General features: G+C 44.1%; 1 protein-coding gene across 1 annotated transcript in view; it reads right to left on the minus strand.

The window, feature by feature from the left end:
* Positions 1-2,683: 2,683 nt before the first annotated feature.
* The window catches only part of LOC126285168 (odorant receptor Or2-like), a 69,489-nt gene continuing 50,573 nt past the window's right edge, over positions 2,684-21,599 (minus strand). The window contains exon 5 of the mRNA XM_049984478.1: positions 2,684-2,749. Coding sequence (XP_049840435.1) covers positions 2,684-2,749 — 66 coding nt within the window. The remainder of the gene's footprint in view (positions 2,750-21,599) is intronic.

The raw sequence follows: 21,599 nt of genomic DNA on the forward strand, positions 1-21,599 counted from the left end.
CTGCAGCCTACTCTTCATCACTACTATATTGTGATATGAGTCTATATCTGCTCCTGGGTACGCCTTACAATCCAGTATCTGATTTCGGAATCTCTGTCTGAGCATGATGTAATCTAATTGAAATCTTCTCATATCTCCCAGCCTTTTCCAAGTATACTTCCTCCTCTTGTGATTCTTGAACAGGGTAGTTGCTATTACTAGCTGAAACTTTAGTGGAGTAATATTATTACTGGATATATCAAGTCATGGAAATCCTGAAAATTTTCTTTGTAAATGACTAGAAACAAATAGTGTACATAAGTGGAAAAAATATCAATAATATTCATCTTTGCAGGAATCAAAGTAATGATTGTTTGGCTTAGAAGTATTGTGTTTTGTAGGCACGCTCATTGTGGAAACTGGGTACGAGACTCACCTATACCCGAAAGATGAGTGGACGTTGATGTTTGTGTAGTACCCACGTCTGGAACTGACGTAAGAATAAATGTGAGAAGCAGTACCCATGGTATTTCATCAGGAAGTTTGTGCTGATAATGTATAATTTTTGTAGACGCTAAGCACTGTAAGAAAAAAAACATTAAAGATAGGAAACAGTTCCCTCTTCACACTATTGGCAAACAGGACCAGGACGCGAACAAAAGCGCTTTTTGTGAGAAGTTTCTGAAAAAGCGTACATAATTAAAAGAGAGACGCCCTCCATACTACCCATACGTAGTGAAGATTACGTAAAGTTCTAAAAGTCTTCTCAAGGTTACAGTGAAGTGAGTTTTTTTCATTACTAAAATTTCGTTTTACTATGAAACGGAATTTTGTAGGAAACATTTTTTGTAACAAGTGTTGCAATAATTTTAATGTATTGCTATCAAGTCCAAGCCATAAAAATGTGACGAGACTTAAATGTTTCGTATATTTTCATTTTTCCAATTAGCTTTTGGGCAATAAAAATTAGATGAAGAAGCCGTGGATAATTAGTTTTGGTTTGTTTGGTCAAAATTACGTCTAGTTATAATTCTACCATTATATGAACCTCAAATGCACTTGAAAATAGTTTTCGGGTCATATGAGGTGTGTAACGTAGCAAATTGTTATCATCCTCACAAATCAATTTAAAAATTTTGGCGACAGACCACAGTGTATTTCCATTATTCATTACCAGAGAAATGCGAAAATTTTGTTAAAAAGCAAAATACAAAAATATCTCCACGTATATGTATGTTGCCTGATTTTAATATTTTGTAACAAGGATACATGTATCCTGCCATGCATGTAGCCTACGACACACGAACTAAGGACGTTACTGAATACAGTAGGACTGAAGTACCTATAGAAGCAAACGAAGAAAAGTCTGTTTTAAACAGATGACAAAGGGTCAGCTTAACATTTATGCAAATATGTATTTGCTGTTTCATAGACTCATACTGATATCATTTGTATCTTGAAAGATACTAGCTACTTTCATATTAACAAATAAAACAATTTGTGTAGGGCTACTCATTTTTACCAGAACACAATCCCAAATTATTCACAGCAATCTATGAAGTCGCTGCTTTCTTTTCTGATCATTCATCGATATTTGACAATAATGAACATTTGCAATGCTCTTACAGCCTTCGTTTCTGAAAATTATTACATATCTATGAAGACATGAAAACAATTTTTCCAGGAAACATCAGTTCCACAGCAACATTTTATTTACCTGTTTTACATCTGTTTATTTGCTCATAGTTTCAGCTTACAGAGCCAGACTCAATCAATCCCAATATGACACATTTTTCATGATTTTTCCATTATCATAGGAAAATAATTTTAAATGTGGGTTCAGAGCAAATTAAGTATTTTCTAGAAATAACAGTTTCATGGTTACACTTCACTTTTTATTTTGTATATGATGAAGGAAACAAATATAAAAAAAACATAAAGTGTAACTGTGGAACTATTATTTCCAGGCAAATACATTATTTTCTACAGAGAAGCAGCACTGCCATGGTTGAGTACAAACTCTGTGATCTGCACAGCACTTTAACCTCGACTCAACAATCAAATTTAAGTGTAACATTGAAAGCGTTTGATTGAAAATAACAAAATAAAGCTAGTGAAATCATCAAAATGCTACTCAGTTTGAAATATACTGATTCACATGATACTGTCTAAGTCTGAACATGTTGTAAAGTAATGCTTACAGAGCCAGTACTAAAAAGGTAAGAACTGTAAAAGATACTCAAAAGAAGGAACTTGAGTTTTTCTCCAGGCAGCAAAATACACATTCATTTCTGATGTACTATAACCTCATAAAATATCTGTATTGATTTCTAAGTGCATTTAATTCTCCGTCTTAAACATATGGAAACATTTAAGTACAAAATTATTTGAAAATTAACCTTTAATGTAACATAACTAACGTTTATCATCAAAAAAAGTTTAGTGTATATATCTGTAGTATCATACCAGTATGATGATACTACATATACACTATAAACACTACATATACAGACCAATTCCTTTGTTACATTGTACAAGCTAAAATTATTTTGTGTTTATCTTACTTTACACGCAGATTCTCCACATTACAGTAATGTAAGCGTATTATTTTGTCAGTGCATTTTTGATACAGACATGTATCGAAAAACCGGTCCATAATACTTGTAACAATGCTAATAAACTTCATATTAATGCCCAATGCTCTTCAGTTTGCAGAGCGGTTGTTTATTTGACCCAGTAGCGCATAATATGTGTAGGAGGCATTCACCAGCTGCAAGGAAAGAGGCCAGAAATGAGAAAACTTTCAAATATAATCAATAACAATCTTAAAATGATTCTCATATAGTTAACGTGCTTTATATACATAAATCATTGATTTCACAAAATCAGAGAACACAAGGAAACTACTGTTATTACTACACAATATACAGGGTGTTACAAAAAGGTACGGCCAAAATTTCAGGAAGCATTCCTCACACACAAAGGAAGAAAATATGTTATGTGGACATGTATCCGGAAACGCTTAATTTCCATGTTGGAGCTCATTTTAGTTACGTCAGTATGTATTGTACTTCCTCGATTCACCTCCAGTTGGCCCAATTGAAGGAAGGTAATGTTGACTTCGGTGCTTGTGTTGACATGCGACTCATTGCTCTACAGTACTAGCATCACGCACATCAGTACGTATCATCAACAGGTTAGTGTTAATCCCGAACATGGTTTTGTAGTCAGTGCAATGTTTACAAATGCGGAGTTGGCAGATGCCCATTTGATGTATGGATTAGGACGGGGCAATAGCCGTGGCGCGGTACGTTTGTATCGAGACAGATTTCCAGAACGAAGGTCTCCGGACAGGAAGACGTTCGAAGCAATTGATCGGCGTCTTAGGGAGCACGGAATATTCCAGCCTATGACTCGCGACTGGGGAAGACCTAGAACGACGAGGACACCTGCAATGGACGAGGCAATTCTTCGTGCAGTTGACGATAACCCCAATGTCAGCGTCAGAGAAGTTGCAGCTGTACAAGGTAACGTTGACCATGTAACTGTATGGAGAGTGCTACGGGAGAACCAGTTGTTTCCGTACCATGTACAGCGTGTGCAGGCACTATCAGCACCTGATTGGCCTCCACGGGTACACTTCTGCGAATGGTTCATCCAGGAATGTGTCAATCCTCATTTCAATGCAAATGTTCTCTTTACGGATGAGGCTTCATTCCAACGTAATCAAATTGTAAATTTTCACAATCAACATGGTTGGGCTGACTAGAATCCGCACGCAATTGTGCAATCACGTCATCAATACAGATTTTCTGTGAACGTTTGGGCAGGCATTGTTGGTGATGTCTTGATTGGGCCCCATGTTCTTTCACCTACGCTCAATGGAGCACGTTATCATGATTTCATACGGGATACTTTACCTGTGCTGCTAGAACATGTGCCTTTACAAGTACGACACGACATGTGCTTCATGCACGATGGAGCTACTGCACATTTCAGTCGAAGTGTTCGTACGCTTCTCAACAACAGATTCGGAGACCGATGGATTGGTAGAGGCGGACCAATACCATGGCCTCCACGCTCTCCTGACCTCAACCCTCTTGACTTCCATTTATGGGGGCATCTGAAAGCTCTTGTCTACGCAAAACCGGTACCAAATGTAGAGACTCTTCATGCTCTTATTGTGGACGGTTGTGATACAATACGCCATTCTCCAGGGCTGCATCACCGCATCAGGGGTTCCATGCGACGGAAGGTGGATGCGTGTATCCTCGCTATCGGAGGACATTTTGAACATTTCCTGTAACAAAGTGTTTGAAGTCACGCTGGTACGTTCTGTTGCTATGTGTTCCCATTCCATGATTAATGTGATTTGAAGAGAGGTAATAAAATGAGCTCTAACATGAGTTTCTGGGCACATGTCCACATAACATATTTTCTTTCTTTGTTTGTGAGGAATATTTTCTGAAAGTTTGGCCGTACCTTTTTGTAACACCCTGTATAAATGATGAGTTTGTAAAACGTGTACAATCCTCAGAGGATGAGGAGCAAAAATGAGGTCCCTGGAAGTACGACCAGAAATGCTTTCGGAGGGAGGTAAATCCACTTGAAAGCGGAGATAAAAGATATTTGACAGTGTACACCAATTAATCAAAGCATTATGATCACCTACATTATAGTCGGAAAGCCCACCTTTGGCGTGGACAACAGTAGTGACGCATCGTGACATGAAAGCAATGAGGCCGTGGTAGGTCTCTGCCGGGAAGTGGCATCACACCAGCAAATACAGGTCACCTAATTCCTGTATATTCTGGGGAGAGGGTCTATGAGCTCAGACACCAAGTTCAATCACATCGCAGATTTGTTTGATTGAGGTCAAATATGGCAAGCCGGGGGGTGGGGGATGGGAGGGGGGGGAGCACATCAATTGGAACTCTCCACTACGTTCCTCGAACCACTCCATCAGACTCCAGGCCTTGTGACATGAGGCGCTATCTTAGTGAAAAATACCACTGCCATCAGGAAACATGGTCACCATGAAGAAGTGCATGTGGTCTGTAACCACTCCTTGGCCATCACGGTTCCTAACACGAGGGCCATTGGACTCTTGGATGCTCACTTCGATGTCCCCACAATATAATGGAACTGCCGCCAGCTTGTCTCCATCCCGCAGTGCAAGCGTTAAACAGCTGTTTCCTGGAAGACGACCGACTCGAGTCCTCCCATCGGTATGATGAAGAAAGTATCGGTATTTATCAGGCCATGCAACACTCGGCCACTGCGCCAATATCCGGTGTCAATGGCCATGTGGCCGTTACAGTCTTAGTTGCCGATGTTGTGCTGTTAACATTGGCACATGCATGGGTCGTCAGCTGCAAAAGCCCATCATTAGGAATGTTTGGAGCACTATGAGTTGAGACCCACTTGCACTCTGCGTAGCATTAAAGTCTCATGTTAGTTACGCCACACTTAGCTGTCTTTCCTGTTAAATCTGACAACTGTAATGAGGGGTGGCTGCCTAATCCCTGAACTCAGAACATGGTTTCATCTTGCATTTGCCGCATATTGAAGACACTCACCACAGTACTCCTTGAACTGCCATCAAGTCGTGAAGTCTCAGAAATGATCGTGCCAAGCCTCCAGTCCATCTTAATTTGCCATCGATCAAACTGAAATAGATCATGTTCCTTTCCCATTCTACACACGGACAGCACACTCACTGGTACTACATTCTCCATGCCTGTGTATCTGACTAGCAGTCATTTCCTGCCAGATGACACTGTTATTGTCCAGATCTGTTTTTGTCGGTAGTAGGTCGGTGGTCATAATATTCTGGCTTATCAGTGTAGATTTCAATGAGGACACACCGGGCAAGTGGTTACTGTCCATACTAGTATTTTAGCTCCCATTGGGTCAATCGGTACTAACATACAGCCAATGGTATCACAGGATGCATTGTGAAGGACAGTGGATTCAGTATACTGCTCTTCCAGCTGTTGTCAGTTTTCGTGACCTGGAGCTGCTGCTCTTCGGTCAAATACCTCCTCAGGTGGCCAAGTGGATATCGTTTGAGACCTCCAACTAACGAAAACTCCCTGCCAGTACTGGGACTCGAGCCTGTGTCCTGCACACCTCTGTCCACCACGCTGACCACTCAGCTAAGAGGGTGGTAATGTCCATGGCAGACGTGCAATCATTCGTAAATACTAGGAGGCATCTGCTTCAGTGCTGCTGTGGACTCGCTCTTGGTCGACTCATGGTGTGTAGTGCAGTGCCGAGAGATGATAGCTTCATATGGTAACCGGAAGGAGGCAAATAGAAATGGGCAAATGGCAGCAAGACTGTGACTCAAAAAGTATCCTTGCCGACAGCAGCCACACCATACTCTCCTATCGAAAAAAAATGGCTCTGAGCACTATGGGACTTAACATCTATGGTCATCAGTCCCCTAGAACTTAGAACTACTTAAACCTAACTAACCTAAGGACAGCACACAACACCCAGCCCTCACGAGACAGAGAAAATCCCTGACTCCGCCGGGAAGCGAACCCGGGAACCCGGGCGTGGAAAGCGAGAACGCTACCGCACGACCACGAGATGCGGGCTACTCTCCTATCGTTAGTGTTCCATCATTCTTGTGAGACAGGCTAGTGTACAAGAAAGGGTGGCCATAAAAGGCAGATGTTGCAGTATATCTACTGGCCTTGGAGGAATAGGTGTTGAACAGTGTAGTATATGGTCCCAATCTCAGCAAAAGGCAGGTGGTTCACGAGTGTGGGGTACTTTCTCCAGGACAACTGCTACTATCCATATCAATTACAACCTACAGACTTGCCTTCACAGCAACTATTTTATCACTGGAGTGTTGTGATATCTGTCATCCGTCCTGTTTACAGGAGCGGCTACCTTCACAAGCCATCACAACATCACACTTCATAACACCCCCAGTGGGCTGGTGAGAATTACTGTGGTATCGTGGTAGCAATTCATCATCATCATTTCCCTCCAGAATTGTGTATGGGGGTTATAGAAAACTGCCTGGCATACCCAGACTTCCACAACGTCTCACAGCAAGGCATGTATGTACTTTGTGAAGTTGACCCTCTCTCCACTGTTGGTTGCTCTGACATAGTTGGTAGGAACGGTAAAGTAGCTACAGCACGATGGTACGACAGCTCAGTCTGCATTTCTGTGCAGCAACCTCTCAGCCACATCTATCCCAGCCAATGGATTAGACGAGCTAGTCCACTTGCAGGGTCCATCTGGTAACCAGGCCTTTTCTTTTAGATATGTACTTTTTGAGTCACTTCAGAGAAGTGGTGTACACAGAGGCCTTTCCGGATATGCAGACACTGAAAGCAGCAATCATGCTGCCAATGTCACCTTTTAATTACACATTGCAACATTTGAACATGTGTATTAGTCACTTCATCCATACAACTCTTTGGAGGCAACATGTAATACTTTTCTAAGAGTTGTATCATCGCTGTATGTCACAACATACAGCGATGATACAACTCTTGGACATAGAAGTGTGATAACTGTCATATTGCAAGGGCAGCAGTGGCAGATCGTACAGCAACCACATCACAGATAAGAGTGCTTGTGTGCCCAGACGTGTCAACGCGAACTGCTTGCAAATATTTTATTAGCAGTGGTACTATGGACACACACTCCTCTAACCTTTCTTCCACACACGCCACAGGATCGATGTGCACGGCTCGACTTGTGCCGTCAGATGATCACTTGGACGGTTGAATTGTGCACTGTGGTGTTGAGTGATGGAGTAAGATTCTCTCTGCGTGCAACTGATCGTCATTTGCCAATATGAAGTAGACTTGGCGAGTGCAGTCTCATAGCATGCGTGCACTTATGCAAAAACACACTGTCCCCACACTAGACCTTGTAATTTGGGATGTGATAAGCTACAACTCTTGTACGCCTTTGGTCTTTCAGGAGCGGGTGCTAACCAGTGCTCGGTACATGCACAAAATTGTTAGAGACGTTCTTTTGCCATTTTTGTAACAGCAAGCTGTTGTGTTGTTCCAGCAGAATAACGCAGGCCCACACACTGCCTGTCAAACTCAACATGCTGTGCAAGACGTTCAAAAATGTACCTGGCCAGCAGATTCTCCAGACTTGTCTCCAGATGAGCACATGTGGGGTATAATGTGATCAGAAAATACTCATGCGAGTTGTCAATCACTACTGTTGCAGAAGTACATGAGCACATCGAGGAGGCGCAGTCATTTCATGTATTTCATACGCACTGTGGCAACTATAAATCTTGAGAGGACTCGAAACCTCTAACAGGATATATAAATTTTTAAAATTTTTCCAGCTATATACACTCCTGGAAATGGAAAAAAGAACACATTGACACCGGTGTGTCAGACCCACCATACTTGCACTGGACACTGCGAGAGGGCTGTACAAGCAATGATCACACGCACGGCACAGCGGACACACCAGGAACCGCGGTGTTGGCCGTCGAATGGTGCTAGCTACGCAGCATTTGTGCACCGCCGCCGTGTGTCAGCCAGTTTGCCGTGGCATACGGAGCTCCATCGCAGTCTTTAACACTGGTAGCATGCTGCGACAGCGTGGACGTGAACCGTGTGTGCAGTTGACGGACTTTGAGCGAGGGCGTATAGTGGGCATGCGGGAGGCCGGGTGGACGTACCGCCGAATTGCTCAACACGTGGGGCGTGAGGTCTCCACAGTACATCGATGTTGTCGCCAGTGGTCGGCGGAAGGTGCACGTGCAAGTCGACCTGGGACCGGACCGCAGCGACTCACGGACCGTAGTGCCGTAGGGGACCAGCAAATTAGGGACACTGTTGCTCCTGGGGTATCGGCGAGGACCATTCGCAACCGTCTCCATCAAGCTGGGCTACGGTCCTGCACACCGTTAGGCCGTCTTCCGCTCACGCCCCAACATCGTGCAGCCCGCCTCCAGTGGTGTCGCGACAGGCGTGAACTGAGGGACGAATGGAGCAGTGTCGTCTTCAGCGATGAGAGTCGCTTCTGCCTTGGTGCCAATGATGGTCGTATGCGTGTTTGGCGCCGTGCAGGTGAGCGCCACAATCAGGACTGCATACGACCGAGGCACACAGGGCCAACACCCGGCATCATGGTGTGGGGAGCGATCTCCTACACTGGCCGTACACCTCTGGTGATCGTCGAGGGGACACTGAATATTGCACGGTATATCCAAACCGTCATCGAACCCATCGTTCTACCATTCCTAGACCGGCAAGGGAACTTGCTGTTCCAACAGGACAATGCACGTCCGCATGTATCCCGTGCCACCCAACGTGCTCTAGAAGGTGTAAGTCAACTACCCTGGCCAGCAAGATCTCCGGATCTGTCCCCCATTGAGCATGTTTGGGACTGGATGAAGCGTCGTCTCAAGCGGTCTGCACGTCCAGCACGAACGCTGGTCCAACTGAGGCGCCAGGTGGAAATGGCATGGCAAGCCGTTCCACAGGACTACATGCAGAATCTCTACGATCGTCTCCATGGGAGAATAGCAGCCTGCATTGCTGCGAAAGGTGGTTATACACTGTACTAGTGCCGACATTGTGCATGCTCTGTTGCCTGTGTCTATGTGCCTGTGGTTCTGTCAGTGTGATCATGTGATGTATCTGACCCCAGGAATGTATCAATAAAGTTTCCCCTTCCTGGGACAATGAATTCACGGTGTTCTTATTTCAATTTCCAGGAGTGTATAAAATTTATGAATATCATTGTCTGAGTTTAAGAAATTCTTGTAATCATTAATAAGATTACCAGACAAGTATTAAAAATCGGTTACAGAACATAAACCCAGATCTGCGGTGCAGTTTGTAATATATCAGTGGAATTTTGATGTATATGGAACTCATGTTGTGCACCTTCTGTACAATAAGCAGTATTACATGCATGCTTCTGCGCCCATGAATGTTTATCATCACTATGATAATGAATAAAGGCTGAAGCAATAACTAAAGTTTTTACAAAAGCTGCGGTTGGAACTAAAGTCTCCTGCTCACAAGGCCCACTGATATGAATTGAGAAAGGAATTATTAAGATGGGTTGAGGGATGAGTTGGGGTTTGTGTTAAGGAGGGAGATTTAGTAGGGTAATCTACACAGCTGTGTTGCTGTGTTAGGCGCTGTGTCAGAACAATGCTGTGATTAGCATATCTGTCTGACGAGAAGGAGACCTGGGTTCAAATTCCAGCAATTATACTATTTTTTTTGCCTGTATTCTTTAGCATAGATAAAGTTGAGCCGTAATGTGTCCCCGGAACATAGAATTTAATATGATTAGCTTATCACAGCATTGTAAATGTTTTAACTTACCAGTCAGCATCTTTACAAATATATTCTAAAAAACCCGTGCATGGAAAATTGGTTAATTTAGCGGCCATATCTGGATATCATACATAGAATAAAATACTATGGATCAACTATCCCTTGTGACCGTAAATGAAATGACAACACAAAACAAATTATAGAATATTCAGACGCCAGACTAACATTCATAGGAAGAATCTTGAGGAAATTTAATTCATCGACGAAATAAATCGTTTACAAGGCGCTTGCCTCATAGATTCTTCTATATTGTCCGGCACTCTGGAAACCTTAAGAGGTAGGAGTTTGAGAAAATTCAGCGTAGAGAGTTGCGTTTCGTCACGATGCCAGAACGTCAAAGAGATTGCCAACAACCTCTAGTTACGTACCCTCCAAGAGATTCGTTGCGCATCACAGAGTGTTTAAGTGCTGAAATTTCGAGAGAGTGCGCTCTGGGAAAATTCGGTCAGCATATAACTTCCTTTACACATACATCTCGTAAAGCGACCCCAATGAAAAATTTCGTGTAACTGACGTTAATACAGAGGCTTATCGACAATCATACTTCCCACGGGTCGTTCGTGACTGGAACAGGGTAGGTGAGATTAATTAGCACTACCAGAGGTACAGTCCGCCACATACCGTGAGATGGATTGCGGAGTGTGGATGTGGATGAAGATGTAGTGGGCACTTCACTCCTATACATGTTGTACTGAAAATATTCGACGGTGTCATCTGGTGGCACAATCACCTTCCAAAATGTTGTTTTGTCATACGAAATTGTTTGTACTTGCAAATCAAATACCGCATTGTTTGGTAAACTGCAGATGTAGCTATAAGTATTGTCCATTTTTACATAAGTAATACACAGTGAACTTGAGTTGCATGGTAGACAATTTTCTGTTAACCTTATATTTTGCAGACTGATTGTTTACATGGGTACAATCTTTATTGATCTATAGGTTTCGTTTTATAAATGCACCACACATCTTGAAAAGACTCTGAGAGAAAAGTGGGAAACCAGCTGCCTCAAAACTCATTCTGCCTTACTCGCCAAAAATTTAGGCATGCGAACATATTAGTACTTTTTGTAGTGAAACACGTTAGCAGAGAGACAGTGACAGTAGAAAAGACAGGAGAGAGTGACAGTGGGAGAGAAAGAGAGAGGAGACAGTGATGGTGGGAGAGAGGAAGTGGCAGTGAAAGAGAAAGACAGGTGGATGAAGATGATAGTGGTGAGAGCTAAAGAGAGAGGAGATAGCGACGATCAGTGACAGACAGTGGCAGTAAAAACAATAAGGGATGGATGGAGTTAGTAGCTATGGGAGCATAACAGAGAGGAAACAGCGGAAAGGGAAAGAGTGGTGATCGTAGACTTTACATAGGCTTCAGTGTTCGGGTGTTCGAGGTCCCCTCAATACCAGTGAAATTTAAAACAGGAAAGTTTGCTCTCTTTTTCCCCATCCCCAATTATCATGTGTTAACGCTTCCTCGTCTAGGAGTCTGAACGTTGCCCAAATCAATCCCAAGGATATACGTGAAGAGGAGACGAGCTTCAAAATACGTATTACTCATGTGGTGTACGAATGTCACCGGATCTGTTGTGCGATGAAAACACATGCGATGCGTCTCACTGTCATTTTAGTGCAAGCCCTCCGTGTTTTTGCCACTTCAGTTTCTCAGGTTTCAAAGTCAGCGTTTATTTTATTTGAAAGACTTCTGACCTCACGAGGCTGAATGAACTCCGTTTTAGAAATTTCCAACGCCTTCCATTGATCACGAGTGTTGGACCTCGGTCATATCATTCGTGTGTCACAGTTCCCAGTCTGTTGTTTTATAATGTGTAGCTATTTGAACATTGTCTCTTATTAGGAGCTAATATATGTATAAACCATAGAGTTTTGACATGTGGGTATGTATCCTTTGCAACGAGAGCTTCTGATGAGTTGAGATGGACAATCGATAGCGGGAAGTTGGAGTTTACCCGGCTGGCGTGACGGTAGGTGTGTAGCTTCTCATGTTTCATCAGTGGTTCGTTTCGGAAAAAATATAGTATCTTTTTGTGTCAATTGGACCAATACGATCAGCAAGTTTACAAGGACTAACGATAAATAGCCGGTGAACTGAGAAATAAAAAAAAATAAAGACAGTTTTGTGACTGCTTAAGACAAAAACTGCTCACTTGCAGTAGAAACAAAGCGTCAATGACATTAATATGGATAGCATGTAGACAGGAGCAATAAATCATGTAATACAGTTCCCAAAGTTTCAGATTGTAGTTTTCCATGTAGTATTATTGTAAATTTAAAGTGACGGAACATGGTTGTAGTTATTACTGAAATCCTAAGTTGACCTTCAGTGGCTAAGAACTGAAGTATTCGGAGTTCACAACTGGTGAGCTGTGTTTTGTTTTTCATATTTAGGTTTTTTACATCCTGATTACTTTTCCACAACCATTTTATTCTCGTAATCTAATGAGCTTGTAAGTGCATGAAGACATTTTATTTATCAGTAATGGGGCAAAAAGTCATTGAGTAACCAAATTTACTGCCACGGAAAAATAATTTCATTTGTCTTGGTTTCTAAGTTTTCTTGGTTTTCAGGTGTTTCAAATAGAATATGTGGTCAGCTAGTTAATTTAATTTTTTCGTTTTGTTTCTAGTAGGATTTACTTCTCTTGTGGTTAACAGTTTTAAAAGGTGAAGAGTTACTAATTTTGAGCTGTTAAGAGTCAGCAAAGACTCACTGTATCCTGATTCCATTGAGTCCAATGTCGAATTAAATCGTTAAAAAAAGTTGGCCCATTAAATTGTATCAAGTGCGTGACGGACTTTCATATCTTGATATAAACACAACAGTAATGCGATCAGAATATATCAGAGCTTCAGTAATCAACTGACAAAACTGGGAATGTTACTGTCAATGATGCAACGTGATATGAAGGATGTACACATGGGGGCAAACGAAAATCGATTATGTCCCGTGAAATAAACATTTATTAGCTTGTAAACAATCGTCCAAAGACTACTCTGCGTCCGTACAGGCCTCGGAATGCCCGACAGTACCGGCCGCCGTTTCATCCTCAGCCGACAGGCGCCACTGGATACCGATATGGAGGGGCGTGTGGTCAGCAGACCGCTACTCCGACCGTTGTCAGTTTTCGTGACCAGAGCCACTGCATCTCAGTCAAGCAACTCGCCCAGTGCCTCACAAGCGCTGAGACTCCCCTCCGCCCCCCAATCCCCCCCCCCCCCCCTTTGTCAACACCTCTCAGCAGGCCTGCATCTGAGTGCTAGCCAAGCCTGACAGAGTTCAGCATCGGTGATCTGATGGCAACCTGTGTTACCACTGTGGTAAAGCCGTCGCCACTTGTAAACAGAGCGACGCAAATAGCCCATGGCCACCTCAGGCCACATACCAGGTTTTGAAAAGAAATTCAAATGTAAGTAATGTAGCCTCTGCATAGAGACAGTTATACGAAAGTAACTTGATCCTTCAGTTACAAAAGCACTCCGAGTACTCGCACATCCACACAGTATAGAAAATATCCTTGGTGGGGACTAGGAATGGAGGATAACATAGTTTACTGATGTGAAATGCAGAAAAATGAAATCAGTAAACGGTGATTCCGTGCACAATCCTTCTCCCAGCTATTATTTACTCGTATACGACATAAACAGTAGAAGGGTAATCTCCTAGACAAACTGAAAGCGAATTGAGTACTCCTGACCGCAATTACATGAAAGGGGACTATACAGGATCATTTCAGATGCAAGCAGTAAAATTACAAGTAGAATGGGTGTAGGTCTCTTGAAGCACAAAATCTACTTTTAAAAACTAAGTCAACGAGCGATTTTATTTAGAGTATGATACATGTACACGAAATATTATCTCATCATCTTCTAGTATTACAAATCGATTACAGCGCAAAACATCAGCCTCCGAAAATGTGCCATCAGCTCGTCAGAACAAATCTATGAGCACTATATGCTACGTAATGCGTAAAGATATACTAAAGTCTTGTTTACGGGCAGTCGCAAACAACCAAGGCAATGAGAATGGCCTGTGCATGTAATAGCCCTTCTAGGTATGTTGACAGATGGAGTAGTGTTAGCAAGCCTCGCTGATGCATTAACGATAGGAGACACAGTCCTGCCTACTGAACATATCAGAATGCAGGTTTACTTATAACTCCATAACACAGGTTTTGAAAAGTGTGTTGGGAAATAAGGAAGGTTGTGAAACTTATGATGGTGAGAGAACATTTGGTATCAATATTACTGTGACGAATCAACGAGAAGCTATCTCTAAAACGATTCTTGTGAAACTGTGTATAGGCTTCATACTTCAAGTAAAATTAATATTTGATACTCTTCTGTTGATCCCGTGTTAGACAGCACTTATAGTGGAGAGCAAGTAAGATGGCGGCTGCGTCACGCAGTCTGCGCATAGAGGACTTCGCGACCTCGCCAATATGCTGCCTGTCTCTGCCCACCTACACGCCCCGTCACTTCCCTTCCCTGGTACAGCTACATCTACATTTACATGGATATTTTGCAAATTACATTTATGTGTCTGGAAGAAGGTTCATCGGAACACCTTCACAATTCTCTGTTGCTCCAATCTCGCATAGCTCGCGGAAAGAACGAAGACCTATTATCTTTCCGTACAAGCTCTGATTTCCCTCCTTTTTTCGTGATTATCCTTTCTCCCCGTGTAGGTCGGTGTCAACAAAATATTTTGGCATTTGGAGGAGTAAGTTGGTGACTAGAATTTCTTGATAAGACTCCGTCGCAACGAAACTCGCATTTATTTTAATGATGTCCAGCCCAAATCCCGTATCGTTTCAGTGCCACTCTCTCCCATATTTCACGATAATGCAAAACGTGCTGCCTTCTTTGAACTTCTACAGGTCGGCGATCCGATGGTGTTCACTACAGTCCTTAAAGGTGTGTTCCTTATATACCTATTCTTATGTGCTTTTGACAGACAGCAGAACGTATGTGGTCTGTGTGCGTGACGCAGGAGGTTCTTAATAACACTCTCTTCTAGCGATTACCGGTTGTAGTAGTTCAGAGGTCTTCCTCACTATTCTGGTTGTTGGGTGCCAAGGCAGTTTTTGATACGTATCTTCCTCCTGCATCCGTCTGATTTTCGCGCCATAGTCGGCAGCTTGCGCTTGTCAAATGACAGAACCATGGTAATGAAGATCGTTGCGGAGATCATGGAGGCCATCGCGTTCAACTCTAGACGTGTTTGTTGCTGGCAGCTTGGACTGTAAAGGAATGCTGTTAGTTCGTCTAAGAATTTCTTCTGCCTTTTCACAGGAAAACTTGTACACTGCTTGTTCAGCACCTTTAATACACCAGCGAAAGGGATACTTCGTGGCGAAGGAGCATGGTCCTCCTTAACTGCAGAGATGGGAGCCGCGTAGAAGTTTCTTGCTGTCATGTTAATCACGGCACGATCCGCAGTTTTTCCCTCTGCCCCATTTGTTGGGTGAAAGACGACTGAATTTTCCTGACTGCTTCTAAGTGGCTCTCCGCCTTGATGATGTTACTTGTTCCACCATTGCTGGGTCGATCTAGTCCCAATCTCAGTGCAAAAGTGACCACTTCGTCAGCAGCAGAACGGCCAAAAGGTCACGGTCGTCTGCATGCACCTGTTTTCTTGTGACGAGTATGGCGTCCTCCAGCAGGGCCAAACCTGATACGGCTAAATACACTCCTGGAAATGGAAAAAAGAACACATTGACACCGGTGTGTCAGACCCACCATACTTGCTCCGGACACTGCGAGAGGGCTGTACAAGCAATGATCACACGCACGGCACAGCGGACACACCAGGAACCGCGGTGTTGGCCGTCGAATGGCGCTAGCTGCGCAGCATTTGTGCACCGCCGCCGTCAGTGTCAGCCAGTTTGCCGTGGCATACGGAGCTCCATCACAGTCTTTAACACTGGTAGCATGCCGCGACAGCGTGGACGTGAACCGTATGTGCAATTGACGGACTTTGAGGGAGGGCGTATAGTGGGCATGCGGGAGGCCGGGTGGACGTACCGCCGAATTGCTCAACACGTGGGGCGTGAGGTCTCCACAGTACATCGATGTTGTCGCCAGTGGTCGGCGGAAGGTGCACGTGCCCGTCGACCTGGGACCGGACCGCAGCGACGCACGGATGCACGCCAAGACCGTAGGATCCTACGCAGTGCCGTAGGGGAGCGCACCGCCACTTCCCAGCAAATTAGGGACACTGTTGCTCCTGGGGTATCGGCGAGGACCATTCGCAACCGTCTCCATGAAGCTGGGCTACGGTCCCGAACACCGTTAGGCCGTCTTCCGCTCACGCCCCAACATTGTGCAGCCCGCCTCCAGTGGTGTCGCGGCAGGCGTGAATGGAGGGACGAATGGAGATGTGTCGTCTTCAGCGATGAGAGTCGCTTCTGCCTTGGTGCCAATGATGGTCGTATGCGTGTTTGGCGCCGTGCAGGTGAGCGCCACAATCAGGACTGCATACGACCGAGGCACACAGGGCCAACACCCGGCATCATGGTGTAGGCAGCGATCTCCTACACTGGCCATACACCTCTGGTGATCGTCGACGGGACACTGAATAGTGCACGGTACATCCAAACCATCATCGAACCCATCGTTTTACCATTCTTAGACCGGCAAGGGAACTTGCTGTTCCAACAGGACAATGCACGTCCGCATGTATCCCGTGCCACCCAACGTGCTCTAGAAGGTGTAAGTCAATTACCCTGGCCAGCGAGATCCCCGGATCTGTTCCCAATTGAGCATGTTTGGGACTGGATGAAGCGTCGTCTCACGCGGTCTGCACGTCCAGCACGAACGCTGGTCCAACTGAGGCGCCAGGTGGAAATGGCATGGCAAGCCGTTCCACAGGACTACTTCCAGTATCTCTACGATCGTCTCCATGGGAGAATAGCAGCCTGCATTACTGCGAAAGGTGGATATACACTGTACTAGTGCCGACATTGTGCATGCTCTGTTGTCTGTGTTTATGTGCCTGTGGCTCTGTCAGTGTGATCATGTGATGTACGAGGGTCGGTCAAAAAGTAATGCCTCCCATTTTTTTCTACTTAAAAAAATTAAGTTAAGTGAAAAATTTGAATTTGGCGCCATTCCTCAAACCTTCTTCTGCAATCCACTGCAGTAGTAACTTTCTGTGTCAACAGGTGGCAGCACAGCAGAAGTTTGTAAGATGGCCGACATCGATGTTCGTTTGAGACAGCGTTGTGTGATTGAATTCTTGAATGCAGAAGGTGAAACGCCCATACGCATTCATGAAAGACTGAAGAAGGTGTATGGTGTTGTGACAGTGGATGTCAGCACTGTTAGACGATGGGTTCGTCGTTGTAAGGAAGCTGAAGGGCAAACACCGTTGACTGACGAAAAGCGGAGCGGCAGGCCGGTGAGTGCAGTGACTCCACACAACATTCAGCAAGTTGATGACATCATTCGTGGTGACCGTCGGGTGACTGCAGATGAAGTGTGTCGCATTATTTCTCTTAGTAAAGGCAGTGTGATCATGATTATTAAACAATTGGGGTACTCAAAAGTTTGTGCACGGCGGGTTCCAAAAATGTTAACCGATCAGAATAAAGAGGCAAGGAAAACAATAGCCTCCCAACACTTGCAGCGCTTCCGTTTGGAGGGAGATGAGTTTCTGAAAAAAATTGTGACCGGGGACGAAACATGGGTGCATTTTTTGAACCCGAATCAAAGAGGCAGTCAATGGAGTGGCGTCACACAAGCTCACCGAGGAAGAAAAAATTCAAAACTGTGCGATCGGCAGGGAAAGTTATGGCAACAGTTTTCTGGGATACAGAGGGTGTGATTCTGGTTGATTTTTTGGAGCAGGGATGCACAATAAATTCTGTTCAATACGTCACAACCCTCAAAAAACTTAAAGCACGTCTTCAGCGAGTTCGCCCAACAAAATCAATGGCAGATGTTCTTCTTTTGCATGACAATGCAAGACCACACACCAGTCGTCACACCTCTGACGAGATTGTCAAAATTGGATGGGAAGTTTTGCCTCATCCCCCATACAGCCCTGACCTGGCACCATCAGACTTCCATCTGTTCGGGCCACTAAAAGAAGCTCATCGTGGGATTCATTTTGAAGATGAAGAGGCCGTCAAAACATCCGTGCGTCAATGGCTTAGGAAGCAGAGCTGTGATTTTTACCGTGCTGGGATACATGCCCTTGTTCAAAGATGGACCAAAACTGTAGAGATGGGCGGAGATTACATTGAAAAATGACAAAATGATCCTCAATATTGTGGTTTTCAACCTATGTAATTGCATTTAAATTTCCTGACAATTAAACGTAGAAAAAAAAATAGGAGGCATTACTTTTTGACTGACCCTCGCATCTGACCCCAGGAACGTGTCAATAAGGTTTCCCCTTCCTGGGACAATGAATTCACGGTGTTCTTATTTCAATTTGCAGGAGTGTATCATTCTCGTTGTTGCAGTGTCCATGTGACGTTTCATAACGGCAAATCGTGGCATCGTCACAGCAACGTCATAGGAAGGCTAGCGAACTTAACAAATTGGCCTTCTTCAGGCGCAGCTTCCCCAGCTGTTCGCTGCTGCACCACATCTGCTCCCTGTAGAGGTACGTTTAGTACGAATGCATACTCCAGTGACAGTGTTCGTTGATAGTGTATTCTCGGGTTTCAAGCCGCGTTAAGTGATTAACTGCCCACTAGCTTTAGACAGTGGTACGCTCTTTCATCGCCAAGTGGGTGAGAGTCGTGTAGACGCCACTGCCGTGCTTACATAGCGGCACCGTTGCTACTGACGGTGCTCAGTCACACATCATATACTGCATAGAAATGTTTTGGTGGCGCAGTGTATTGCAGCTGAGTACGGCCTGGTATCCTGCGGAAGGGGACTCGAACCTGGAGCGGCGGTCACATTGTATGGACTCTGTTCAAATGAGTTAAGCCAATGGGTAAATTACGGTTTCCTCCTGCTTTAATTTACGCAGTTACGCAATTCAAAGTGGAATTCCGAATAATTAGGTGAGGATTTTACTTGTGACATTCGATTTTTAATACAATTCTCAAGCCGTCTGACAATCTCAAGCCGTTGTGTGAGAAGTCATAATGGTCTACTTTACGATTATCAAGCAAAATTACACAAAAAGTCTCTGGAAAGAGCCTAAGAAAACATCAGTGACACGGATTTGGATTCTTCTCAGCGTTGAGAACCAAACAAGAAGGGAACATTACGAAAGCAATGAACAGGCTATTATGTATACATTTTGTATAGATCCCACGGTCAAAACCAAACAAAGGTGTAGAACTACACAGCGCACACTTTTACAGCTTAGATTCTGTGTTAAGGAAATTAATTTTCACTTTCATCTCTTCTGAATCATCAAATGAATTCATTATTGATTTGCATCAAATAATTTAGTAACAGCGTTTCTTTATTCTGCTATCCTGACCAACATACCTCTGTATTCTCGAGATATTCAGGAAATTCTACTTGTATGTAGCTCAAGACATCATGCAGACACAGAAGATTTCGAGCTGCAAAGTGTTTGATGTTTTACTGTTTTCTCACATATGGGGAAAGGTAGGTTTTCAAGAAATAAAGGAATGAATGACATTTATCTGCTTGTGGCCATTGATCTACATCAATGGGGAAAGTTAAAAACCTGTGCCAGACCTATCCATTAGGCAGGCGCTGTGACGGGTAAGCCGTCATTGCTCGCGGCGTTTCACCGATTCACGTAAGAGTTTGAGTGTGGTGTGCATTGGCACTGAAGGGATCATTGGTCAACCTCTCTTTAATTACATATTCAGCTAGGTAGTTTTCAGTTACTTTTTGTTCCACTGAGATAACTTTTCGCTGAAAATTATCAAAGTAAATGTTTCATGCGTTTGAACTTTGCATCCATTGTAACTGCGATGCAAAATTATATATCTCAATATTACACATGTCGTATGCTGCATGAGTAGAAAGTAGTACCACTAACTTTGCTATGCCTGCATTCAAATTACATAATAGACAGCGTTAGCAGACCCCTGCCCAGGTAGGAAAGCTCAAAATAAATAAATAAATAAATAAAAGTGGAACTCTAGATTATCTAATTGGATGCCGTAAATATATATAGCCTGGAAAGCAACGTTAGAAAAAAAGTCAGGAGATAACGCTGTATAAGAATCAAACGCGCCTTCGGCAGTTGAGAGGAAAGTACATCTTGTTTGCGTTTCCCTGTTGTGCTCCTTGCGAGAGAGCGCGTTCGTTTACTTCTGCGTGACTGCTTTTCTTCGTGTCCGTATTCATCAACCATCATAGAGTTTCCCCATCCCCAAGCCACGATTAAATTAACTTTTCCTTTGGATCATCAACGACCAAAAGCGAATGAGGTACAGAGGTTTATACTGGACGAAATGCGTCTCCCGCTGCATGATGTTCTCGGGATTCATTTTTCGGTTCTTAGTACCACTGTGTGCAACACTGGCAAATGATCAGTGGCGCGCCAGCGTTGTACAGCGGCATGGTAACGATCTCAAGTTCCGACACTCCCACTGTGAAACACGGCTATTGTCGTCCATAACGCTGATTGTGGCCTCCGAATTTTGAGGGTTTTCAAACTCCCGTTTCAGGTGCCGTCTGAGTTTGTGGTGGACACATTTGAATCATATGGCAAACTTGTCAGCCACGTTGCTGAAACGCGGAAGACGTTCAAATCCACTGTGTCCTCAGTGGCATTCATCAGATAAAATCTGAACTGTGGCAACAGGTGCCATCTAACTTGGTTACTGATGGATGCAGTGGTGTCTTCATGTATGATGGCCAGCTGCATACTTTCTCAGATTTTGGCCAGGAGGGCTTTGTCCCTCCTGAACGCCCGACCTAGACATGTTCAGCCGCCGGTCAGGGACGCCGCTCTCCCTGTGTTACCTCTATCTTACCCGTCCATGGCGAGGCTGCCTTCAGCTGCACCAAGTCTGAATCACTCGGCACTAGGGTCGACTTCTCTTAACGACGCAATGGATGTTTTACCTTTATCTTCTACACTGTCGGCAGAGGCAGAACCAAAGGACGACGGCCGTCAGGAGTGACAAGACATCTGCCCCAATCCATTGGTTGCTTATCTCGGAGCTGTACCGTCCACTTTTCAGCCGTCTTGCCCCATGGTGGACCACAGCTGTCTACTATCGAGCATAAAAACGTGTTTGGAAGCAACGGTCACCAAGGAAACGGAGGAGGCAGAGCTGTACCCCTTCTGATGACT

Source organism: Schistocerca gregaria, chromosome 8 (assembly GCF_023897955.1).
Source record: "Schistocerca gregaria isolate iqSchGreg1 chromosome 8, iqSchGreg1.2, whole genome shotgun sequence".
Classification (NCBI taxonomy): domain Eukaryota; kingdom Metazoa; phylum Arthropoda; class Insecta; order Orthoptera; family Acrididae; genus Schistocerca; species Schistocerca gregaria.